Source organism: Salvia splendens, chromosome 5, assembly GCF_004379255.2.
Source record: "Salvia splendens isolate huo1 chromosome 5, SspV2, whole genome shotgun sequence".
NCBI lineage: Eukaryota > Viridiplantae > Streptophyta > Magnoliopsida > Lamiales > Lamiaceae > Salvia > Salvia splendens.
In genome coordinates this window covers 14697171-14708780 of record NC_056036.1, presented here as the reverse complement: position 1 = coordinate 14708780, position 11610 = coordinate 14697171, and the positions used below count along the sequence as shown (strand labels likewise).

Here is an 11610-nt window from a genome sequence, read left to right as displayed (position 1 = left end):
AGCACAACTTGGCCTTCCGACTCCCCCTCAACCTCGACCGCCTCCGGAGGATGATTAGCCCTTCCGATTAATTTTTTTTTATTTTGTGTGTTTTTTTATTTTGTGTGTTTTTTTATTTTGTGTGTTTTTTTTTTATTTTGTGTGTTTTTTTATTTTGTGTGTTTTTTAATTTTGTTTTAATTTTAATAAAGTGTGTTTGTTTAAATTGAATTGGGTTTTAAAAAAAATTATAAATTAAATTGAATGAATAGTAATTAAGAGACGGTATAGAGACGGTTAAGAGACGGAGCGTTGCAGCCTCCGTCTCTTAGTTAAGAGATGGAGGAAAAAAGGACAGTGGGGCCCTCAAATAGTGCTCAAATAGTAGTTAAGAGACGGTTTAAGAGACGGTATAGAGACAGCGTTGTGGATGGCCTTATTGTAAATGGGTCGAGATAATTGGTTCCATATTTATTGTCTTCTAGAATTTCGTTTTCTTGTTTTATTCCATTTTCGTAATATGCTTTCATATTAACAGAATTTCATGAATAGAATTAGGCACAGCCAGCCAGTCAACCACCGCACTTTCAAAATATACATACTCCGTATAAGCAAACGCATTTCCTCCGGTGGTCAACAGAGACTTCTTAGAGAGAGAGAGAGAGAATGGAGAAGAAGCTGTCGGAGGCAGCCTTGCAAGGAGATGCAACAGCGCTACAGCAAATCCTAACACAAGATCCGCTGATACTGGACAGGATCATCGTCTCCTGCCTCTCCGAAACCCCCCTCCACACGGCCGCCGCGCTCGGCCACCTCCCATTCGTCAACCTACTTCTCTCCCGGGCGCCGGCCTTGGCTGCCGAGCTCGACTCGCGAGGCTGCTCGCCGCTGCACCTCGCTGCGGCCAAGGGCCACGCCGATGTCGTCAGGGAGCTCCTCAGCGCGACCGCCGATTCCGGATTCGTTCGGAACGCGGACGGGAGGAACCCCCTGCACGTGGCGGCGGCCAAGGGGAGGGCGGCGGTTCTGGCGGAGATGGTGCGAGTCAACCCTGAGTGGATCCAGGCTTTGACGGATCGGGACGAGACCGGTTTGCATCTGTGCGTCAAGTGGAATAGGACGGATGCGGTTAGGGTTTTGGGGGAGGAGATGAGCCGCAACGGCGACATTTTGAATTGGAAGGATTGTGAGGGAAATACCGCTCTGCATATTGCAATCACTCACAAGCATCTTCAGGTCACTTCAATTTCTTCAAATTAGCCCTAGATTTTGTGCATCATGTTCTATTTGTGTGAATTAATTGGGCGTGATAAATGATAATCCTCTTCTTCAATCAACTAAATGGACCAATTTTTAATCGTTTTCCCGTAGATGGATCTGATGAAGATATTTTGATGTGGAAATTGAACAGATCATCGAGTATTTGGTATCATTAAACGGATTGCAAGTGAATGCGTTGAATAAGAGTGGATTGACAGCTCTAGATGTATTGGGACAGAGTCCACGAGGCCTGAGAGATATGGAGATTGAACATCTACTCAGGAAGGCCGGGGCTTCAAATGCTAGGGATCTGCATTTGATCAGCAACGATTGGGCTCCGGCTAGAATGAAGAATACGAACACGAGAGCATTGCCTACGACAAAAAAGTCTGCGGACTGGCTGGGGAGGAAGCGTAGCTCATTGATGGTGGTGGCTTCTCTGATTGCAACGGTGGCATTTCAGGCGGGGCTGACTCCTCCGGGTGGCGTCTGGCAGGATGACTACGTGATAGACGAGGACGGGAACGCTGTGGCCGACCCTCACTCAGTTGGACACGCGGTGATGGCGTATAAACAGCCCAAGGAGTATGGGATCTTCATGATATGCAACACGGTGGCGTTCCTGTCGTCTCTGAGCATAATCTTGATACTGGTGAGCGGGCTGCCGCTGACAAAGAGGCGGTGGATGTGGGTGCAGATGGTGATCATGTGGATCGCCATCACGGCCCTGGAGGCCACGTATTTCATCACGCTCACGGGCATGTCGCCTGATGGTGTCGGGAGCATGCTACGGGAGGTCACGGAGAAGTCGGTGCTGGCGTGGATGACGGTTATGGCCGTTGTGTTCATGGGGAATGTTGTGAGGCTGAATTTGTGGGTTCTTAGAAAGTATGGATGGATTAAAGAGAAGAAGAGACGGTCGGAAGGTGTTGATGATGATGATGATCAAGAAGATGTTTTCGATTAGCAACTCTGCTTTTTTAATCAGGAAATGCAACTGTGGAGTGCTTGATTTTGTTGAGTGATAGTACCATTTTTAGATTGTTTAATCCTGCAGTTGTACATATCATAGCATTTTTCTCTCTCATCTGATTCTATAGTTCCATTCTTAATTTATTGTTTGTTTGTAATATGAAAGAGAAATATATTCAAGAGAAAATTGTATAGATTACTTGTTTTCTTAAGACGAGCCTCATGGTCTCATCACTCATCGACATATTCCAACCAGTATGAGAATTAACTGTATTCTAATATACGAGAGTTCAACGCAGTCTCATAAATTTTGAAAGTCAATAGATTGAAATTTTAATTGGTCAGAGCAATATGATTTGAATTTGGGAAGCGTCAAACCGGCAGAAGGAGAAGAGATGCGTATAATGAGCCAAACAGAAACTGGGGACTGATTCAAACCGATCGTTGCCTGTGAAGATGGCGTGTAAATATATCTCTAAGACCACCATTGTCTTCATCATCGAAAGAACTTCGCGTGAGTACCTTGTTTGCTTCAATCAGGGTCCGGATGAAGAAGTTATGACCATTTGACTAAGGCTGCGCAGAGCATTACGAACCCAACGACTCACCGGGTTTGCACCCGCCAGCTATGTTCGGGTATTTCAGCATACGTTACCATCGAGTCGCCACACACCAAAGAACCCAACGACCTGCTGGAATGGGAACAGGCGGTAAGCGGGATTTTGAATAATATTTTAGGCTTGATGTGTAATTTTCGAGTTTCAAATTCAGTTCCCACAATAAATTTTAATAACACACAAGCTTATAAAATAACTCCAAAATTACAACATCTCTACAAAAGAGTACAGATGTAGTTGCAGTAAAAGAGTGTCGATCCACCGAGAGGTAGAAGATTATTTAAAACTTAAAATCTTAAAAAGATGTAGCATAAAAAATTGATTTTTGATTTTGAAAGATTAGGACAAACGAAAATAAAAGATTAGCAATTGAAAAACTTTTCAAATGGGAAAATATGTTACTCCAAGTTGCTCCTTAGACTTGAATCATTCTACACCTACATTAAAAGCACATATTTTGAGATTAATTAATCAACCTAATCGCGTGCACTGAACATGTTTGCGACGTATAGTTCACAGTCAGCTGAACACTTGTTCCATGTACTAACTTTCAAAGATATTAAATTTTGGTGGAAGCGCGGGAATAAAAGATCATTTACCATAAAAACTTACCTAATCCATTGTGAAATTATCCTCTGAACAATTCAAATTCAACAACACATCAATTGATTAGTTCATCCAAGTTTATGGTAAAGAGATGATAAACAAGGATTATACATCTATAACGATAGAGGCCTTTAAAGTGATAGAATCTAACGTTAAACACATCAACGATGTCAAAACGTGAATTCAAAGGTGCAGATTCATTCAAACAAGCCTAAATCACAACTTGGAGCAACATTGAGAGTTTAGCCTAAACACATGGTAAAAAATCACAATGAAAACCACAAGAAGCATGCTCTCGTTGAGTGGAATTGAGATTTGGAGACGGATGTTGGAATGTTGGCCGGAATTTCTTCCTTCTCTTCCTCCTCCTCTCTTTCTCTCCTTTTCTCCCTCTTTTCGTGTCTTAGAATCTCTGAATATCCCCCAGAAATTGCTTCAGAAACCAATTTGAAGATTAAAATTCGGCAGTTTCCGAGAAAAACACCCGACCCGGGGGAAATGGTGCCAACCCGGGCGTTTTTTAGTCCAAAAACGCCCAGGTCGGGCGTTTTCACCGGGTTCGCACTATTTCGCGCAACTTTCGTCAAATGGCCATCTTCTTCCTCCAAGCTCCGATTGAGGCGTACAAGGTACCCACGCGAAGCTATTTCAAAGACGAAGATAACGGTGGTAAATTAAAAGAATTTGAACATGTCTTGATAGGCAACGAACAATTTGAATCAGACCCCAGATTCAGTTTGGCTCATTGTATGCCTTCACTTCACATGTACATCTATCAACTAATACTGAAGTATATAATAATCAAACTTTAATGATTAATTGATAGATGATTTTAAAATAAAAAATAGGAGAAATCTTGGAGTAGAATTAGCATTATTTGATTTACATCAAGGCTCTTCCCATATTTATAAATATGGTCTTAATCCCAAGGAATCCAAAAAATGGAAAAATTGGATGTATGTTCAACGGATCACACCCAGTAAGAAAAAATATTTTGTTTTGATTCTCCACAAATATACTCCTGAAATATAAGTGGATATAGGAAGTCGTGTTGTTGAGATCTCTTTAGCTGTAAAGATCTTTGGATTTTCTCCATTTGAATTTCCAAACGCTCTTTAATGGAACTTTATCTGTAGTTGGTCGTGACCAAGAAACCACCGGTTTTGCTTGGTGGGCCGGAAATGCCCGACTTATTAATTTATCCGGTAAACTACTAGGAGCTCATGTAGCCCATGCCGGATTAATCGTATTCTGGACGGGGGCAATGAACCTGGCACGATAGATAATTTGATAAGCCAATGATTTTTTTCCGTGTTTCAGAATACGGTTAACCAACATGTTAACTAATCGATTACGATAAATTGGATCGGATTTTGCTGTTTTTTCTTAAGCGTCTTTATTCACATACTAGTTCTTCCTTTTTTTTTTATCTTTCATTTAATTTTATATTTTATTCTCTCTTTTTGGGATAGAACAATTATCATTTTTAACGTAATAGTAATACTAATTTATAATTATTGTAATGGTTAGTTCTTAATTTTATTTTATTTTTATAAGAATAAGTCTTAGCCTAATTTTGGAGATTCTTATAAAAAAGGTTTTTTATTTTATTATTTTATTTATTTCTTAGTTGTGGCGTATCCAAATGAAACCACCCAAATTATGAAAAAGAAAGCAGCGATTTTAAAAAAAAATGACAAAAAAACCAAGCTCGAAAATTGAACATAAAGCATTTGAGAAAAAACCATATGGCGGGAACTGTATAATCCCTTGGTATCGATATCACTCCTCTCCTGCTTCGCTTCAGCCGCTACAATACATCTTAATCGGCGAGGCGCCGGACGCACTACTCAATACAAATGTACGGAAACAGCGAATTTGACGGCAGCGCTGCCTTCTCCGGTGGCGGCTTCATGCCTTCTCAGGCTACCCAAACTGCCGATCCCTCCTTCTCTCCGGCCAAGGTGCGGATTCGCAAACGCATAATTCCATTGTTACCCGTTTTCTTTTTTGTTGCAACTTAATTATGCCATACTTGTTTCGTCTCTGAACCTTTTCTATAAACCCTAAGCTGCCAGTTTGGTAAGTGCAATTCGTAATTCATATGCATTTTCGAACGATCGGTAAGCTGCTGGGAACGCGATCTATGATTTTCTGTTTCCGTTCTGGTTTGGGCGATTTATGTTCGGTTTGATTTTTTTTGGAATAATATTGTTGCATTTGTTCTGGAGTTTATGCAGAATCGTGACGCACAAGGTTTACTTCCACTGACGGTGAAGCAAATAAGAGAAGCTTTTCAAGCGAGTGATGATAAGGCAAATTTTTTGATTGATGGAGTATCAGTGAACAACGTAGGTTATGTTTTTCTATATATATTTGTTTTGGACGTAGATATATTGAGTAATATTTGAGGTTTAACTACGAGAAACACTGATTAGTAGTATTATTTAAGTTTAACTTCGTTCATTGATTTGATATTTTAACTGTAATGCATTTAGGTGAAATTGGTTGGATTGGTGTTTGAGAAAACTGAAAGGGTGACTGATGTTTCTTTCACACTTGATGATGGAACTGGCCGAATCGACTGCCATAGATGGTATGCCTTAGGGGTCCTTTATTATTTTATTGTAGTTCTCATGCTTGATGAGTGTTACTATTATGCTGTAATGTCCACGTTCCAATGACTTGTTTGTGGTCTATGGACATTTCAGGGTACAAGAAGTTGTTGATACAAAGGAAATGGAGCTACTATCGTAATCCCTTTTGCACTCAGATTCATCTTTTTTATGACTGATAATTTCAGTCCCTAAATTTTCTAACTTGTCTTTCATTTACGGCTCAATTTAGAAATGGCACATATGTTAAGGTTCATGGGCATTTGAAGGGCTTTCAAGGGAAAAAACAATTGATTGTTTACTCTGTGAGGTACGTGGTTATTTAATTTGTCCTTGAGATTGTTCCTTTCATATCATGCCGCATTTACCTGATTCGTGCAGAAAAAAATGCACTTCAGTCTTAGTTAAGGCATTACTATGTTATGATTACCTTGTTTTTTTACTTCACGTGATTTGCTAACAATCCAAAAAATATTACCCGGAGTTATCTTTAGCCGGTTCTGCATGTTAATAGAGTTGCTATTCAAATTCTGCATTGGAGTCTTTTTTGTTGTAGGGTTTTTAGTGCATAATATCAAGTAACTATACGAAATATGATTTTTTCCCACAAACTTTGAAGTTGACAAAAACCATGAACTTTGCGGGGTGCCAGTTTCCAACAAAATCATTTTTTCCGCAAATTGGATCCGACGTGGCACAGCGAGATGTTGATGTGGACTCGCCAGCCGTTGCACCAAAACGATGTCATATTATGAGTTAAAATTCGTTTGTTCTTCTTCTCTCTTTGTTTTTCAATCTCTCTCTCGTGATGGGAAAAAGTGCGAGCCTAGAGTTGAGGGACGTTGGAGGCAAGCTTCAACAATCTGGTCTAGTTCTTCATCTGGATGGCAGCACGAGTATGCCTGGCCAACAGTTTCTCAGTATGCACAAAGTTATCCTAAGCCTAATCAACCTTCAAAAATGGATTCTGATCATCTACCGGTTTGTTTTTTGGCTAGTGAGAAGCAGGTGGGTTTGGTCAGCAGATTAAGAGTAATAAGGAATACTACGATTTTATTTGTGTGTGCGGCTTTTGATTTGTGTTTGATGGTGCCCTGTGTTTTGCTATTAATTTTTTTCTCTGCTGGAGGATTTGGATTTGTATGCTATGTTGGCCTAACAATTGATTTTCTTGTTTGTTGGTTTTTTTGTTGCTGATTTTTGGCACCATTATTTTGTTGGGGGGCTACTGTTTTTTGATCTTCCAGAAACTTTGTTACTCTCATTCTGGCAATGAAGACGGCTGTGGTGGTGATTTTGGCATGGCATCTGCATGTCACCAAAATCATAGCATCTCATTTCCACATCATTTTTAACTAGTGTACCCTATGTTGGTGGAAAATTGGCACCCATTGCAAAGTTCATGGTTTTTTTTTTGTTAACTTCAAAGTTCGTGGGAAAAAAACCATATTTCAGATAGTTGCGTGATATCAGGCGCTAACCCTTTGTTGTATCCTTGTAGTTTTTCAATTCATTCGTGAAAAGTACTATTAATTATATGTGCTGCTATTATCAGGAGTGTCACGGACTATAATGAGATTCCAAACCACTTTGCTGAGTGCATATATGTCCATTGCTACAACACTAGAACACGGGTATGATATCAACTGATGAGAAGTCCTATTGTGTGATTTGGAATCAAATGAATACTTCCTGATTAATGTTTTGTTTCATTTTGTTTCTTTTACTTCCTCTTCCCCCACCTTTCTCTCTGTAGAAGATGCAGGATGCTCCCCAAGTTACAGGTCAAATGCCAAATCTATCTGTTAACACCCCTTCAAAGGGTTACCAACCTACTTCATCAAATCATGTATGTGAAGGTTATATCCCGCAGTTAAATTCTGTAAATGGTTATGCTTCCCAGTCATATAATTGAGGGTACTTTCAGTTGCAGTTTTCGGCACAACATAATGTGGATGCAATCAGGGGCATTGATAAACTTGTCTTGAACTATATGCAACAGCCATCATGCATGTAAGTCAAATTATAATGCATCTGCAAATGAGTTCTTTTATCTTCTATGTTCACGCAGAAAGGCTCTTTTACATTCTTGAAGGTCTTGATGTTTATAAAACCACGGAACCCTACCCCACATATGATACTTATGTGCCATAGCATTCTTACAAATAATAGAGATGTTTAATATCATAATTTACATTTCGAATGACATTTTTATGGGCAGTAGAAATAGAATGACACAAGATTCTTTTCAAGTAGCAACACATGACTATGCTATATCAGAGAACAAAAGTACTAGCTTATTAGAGAATCATACGGTCTGATAAAATAGTTTTCACTTTTAGTTGAGTTTTTAATGCAATAGTTATTTGTTTTTCTTATTTCTTGCAAAACATCCCATTCTTATGCTAAAAAATGGAATGTAAGTATTCACCTATAAATATACTCGGTTAATGAAAATTTTCGTTTAATGCTGAGGAAATACCTGTGAAGATGTGTACTTTTAGCAGAATGTTATTAGGTTATGTCACTGATGAGCGATAATTATTATAGATGTGCACACACTTCTACTGATGGCTGCTATCTTTCCTCTTCTAATTGTTGCAGTGGCAAAGAAAGTGGAGTCCATCGTGCTGAACTTGCCAGGCAACTAAATGTTCCCGAGCATAAGATCTTGCAAGTCCTCTGCTCTCTTTTCCTCCCCAACAAACTCAAATTGATCAATGTTACTCATTCTTTGATTTTCTGGTTTATTGGCAGAGAAGCTATTGCATCTTTGGAATCAGAAGGTCTAGTTTATTCAACGGTTGATGAGTTCCACTATAAGTCCACTGCCAACGGTTGAAATTAAATATAGGAGCGGTGAACTTTGTAGTGCCATTTCTACAGATCTCAACCTTTAGGTATAAATGACTATGATTTCGTTTTCTTGTGGCAAAAAATGGACAAGAGTTGTGTTGGATGATGGCATTTGAATAACTATGAATTTCGAACGTTGCATGTCTCAAGTTCTCAATAACGTAACGTTCGAAGATTGCATGTCTCGAAAACTTGGCAACAAGCTTGGTACTGAATACCTTTGGTGCTTTGTAAGTGCTCGGTGTGTAGTCGCATGTAGGTTAACTTAGAATCACTTCTCCAAGCACCAATTGATTTTGACTGGTCTTCTCATGGTTGGATTCAATGAATTAGATCGTATCCGTCCTCGGTAAAATTTAGAGCATCCACAATGGTTTTCGCCCAGCCATAGCTCAGCCACAAACTCCTCATTCCACATCATCAGCACTAAAAATCCTCCTGTCACATCATCAGGAATAGGATAAACAAATAGCCCAGCAATAGCTTAGTCACATCACTCAAAATTATATAAAACAAATAATTGACAATCACACAAAATACATAATTAAATTTACGATACAGATACAGGAAAATCCAATAATTTTATTTAAATAAAAAAAAGTACATTTAAAAAAATTACATAATTAAAAAAAAAAACTAACGCCGTGCATTCTTCCGCGCCCACAACTCTTCAATTAAATCCTTTTGGAGTCGAATATGAGCATCCGTTCGGCGCATGTCGGCATGTGCTTGGAGGAGGCCGGCTTCATCGTGCGGGACCCCCCTTCGTACGTTAGGGGCGGCCATGCCGTGGCTTGGACCGGCTTCATTATCGTCGTTGGCCCAACTAGTCAGTTGTACACCTTCATCTTCGACAATCATGTTGTGCATGATAATACAGGCGTACATTATATCAGCAATGCAGTCGGTATGCCACAAACGCGTTGGACCCCTAATTGCCGCCCATTGAGACTGGACAACACCAAATGCGCGCTCCACGTCCTTGCGCGCCGACTCCTGCCGTTCCGCAAAGTAGGCCTTCATCTCATCTGATGCGCATCTGATCGTCTTCACAAAGACGGGTCACCTAAGGTATATCCCATCCGCCAAGTAGTAGCCCATATCATGCCGGTTGCCGTTGGCGACAAAACTAATGGCTGGACCGACGCCCTGGCACTGCTCGTTGAAAAGGGGCGACGAGTAGAGGGCGTTGAGGTCATTGTTCGACCCGGCTATCCCAAAATACGCATGCCAAATCCACAGCCGGTAGTCAGATACGACCTCGAGGATCATCGTAGGATTCTTTCCCTTGTAGCCGGTCGTGTAGAACCCCTTCCAGGCAGCGGGACAGTTCTTCCACTCCCAATGCATACAATCTATGTTGCCTAACATACTTGGGAACCCATGCTTCTCCCCGTGCATCTGCATCAAATCCTGGCATTCTTCGGGGGTAGGGCTTCGAAGGTACTGGTCACGGAAAATTTCAATCACGGCCTAACAGAAATACTTCATACATTCAAGGGCAGTCGTCTCACCGATGTGGAGGTACTCGTCCCACATGTCTGCCGCGCCTCCGTAGGCCAACTGCCTGATTGCCGCAGTGCACTTTTAAATAGGTGTGTGGACGGGTTTGCCAGCCGCATCGTGCCTGAAGCGGAAATACAGATATCGATGCTACAATGCGTTAACAATATGCATAAACAGGGCTCTGCTCATCCTAAAACGGCGCCTGAAAAGGTTGGCATTGAACCGCGGCTCCTGTGCGAAGTAGTCTTCGTATAGGCGCTGATGTGCAGCTACGTGATCACGATCAATCACTGTTCGGCGGTGGACAACTGGTCGTGGTCGAGGTACTGCCTGCTGCAAGGCCCTCTGCATCAGCCGATCAATCTCACGGTTCGTATAGGCCTCTAACGCTTCGTTCATTCGACGTTCGTACTCTTCAGCATCCCCACCACTACTACCACCAACGTTGCTCATTTCCCGTTGTTGATCTTTTACAGAAATTAAGATAGATAGAGTACTCGTTAAAACAAGTGGTGCGATTGAAAATGACGGGCAAAGCGAGTATATATAGTGTTTAGAAAATTTATATAAAAAAAAATTTCGCTCGCCGATCGCTCGCCGGTCCGGAGCCTGCAATGGCGGCGAGCGGACCGGCGAGCGCATCGGCCAGTGCTCACGGATTGGCGTGCGCTCGCCGGTTACAATGGCTCGACGAGCGCCGGAGATCGGCTAGCCGGTCCGCTCGCCGCCATTGTGGATGCTTTTAAATAATACTATCAGAGTGGAAATGTATGAATAGTGAGAACTTTTGAAGCTCCAATATATTGCGATTGGAGAATAGGCTGCATGGCATGAGTTAATATTCTAATTTAATTAATTGTTGATGTGTGACGTTGCTAGCTTACATTTAGATTTAGTAAGTTTAGTATCATATCGTCACATCTTCTATTTATAATTTATAAAAAGGGCTAATTGCTGAACTTTGAACATAGGTTTTTTCTGTAAACTTTAAATGTTGTATGAAAAGTCATCAACTTTATCGGATTGTGTAAATTTCTCATCCGACCCGATCCATCGGATGCGTGACTTGGCAAATGACAAATTTTGGTTCAATTCGAATTGTGGAATTAATGCTACTTTTATGCTAAATTCGACTTGTGAAATTCGATTGGTATGTTTATGTCGATTTGTATGTTTTTATTTGTGCTACTTGTACGTTT

General features: G+C 40.8%; 2 protein-coding genes across 5 annotated transcripts; both read left to right on the top strand.

Moving 5' to 3' along the window:
• The first annotated feature begins 526 nt into the window (after positions 1 to 526).
• Positions 527 to 2423, top strand: LOC121802654 (ankyrin repeat-containing protein ITN1-like). The gene is made up of 2 exons (XM_042202332.1): positions 527 to 1215; positions 1391 to 2423. Exons 1-2 carry the CDS (start codon positions 646 to 648, stop codon positions 2204 to 2206), a joined length of 1386 nt encoding a protein of 461 aa, XP_042058266.1. The 5' UTR covers positions 527 to 645; the 3' UTR covers positions 2207 to 2423.
• Positions 2424 to 5137: 2714 nt separating this feature from the next.
• On the top strand, positions 5138 to 9049 carry LOC121805785 (replication protein A 32 kDa subunit A-like). Of its 4 annotated transcripts, none has more exons than XM_042205786.1 (10): positions 5138 to 5398; positions 5675 to 5785; positions 5933 to 6030; positions 6146 to 6187; positions 6282 to 6359; positions 7605 to 7683; positions 7809 to 7898; positions 7983 to 8062; positions 8654 to 8722; positions 8807 to 9049. In XM_042205786.1, the coding sequence occupies exons 1-10, from the start codon at positions 5294 to 5296 to the stop codon at positions 8889 to 8891; spliced, it is 837 nt and encodes a 278-aa protein (XP_042061720.1). In that variant the 5' UTR covers positions 5138 to 5293; the 3' UTR covers positions 8892 to 9049. The 4 variants fall into 4 exon arrangements, with proteins under 4 accessions (XP_042061720.1, XP_042061717.1, XP_042061718.1 ...); XM_042205783.1 differs by having other exon boundaries at positions 5140 to 5398; positions 7977 to 8062; XM_042205784.1 differs by having other exon boundaries at positions 5140 to 5398; positions 7806 to 7898.
• Positions 9050 to 11610: the final 2561 nt, after the last annotated feature.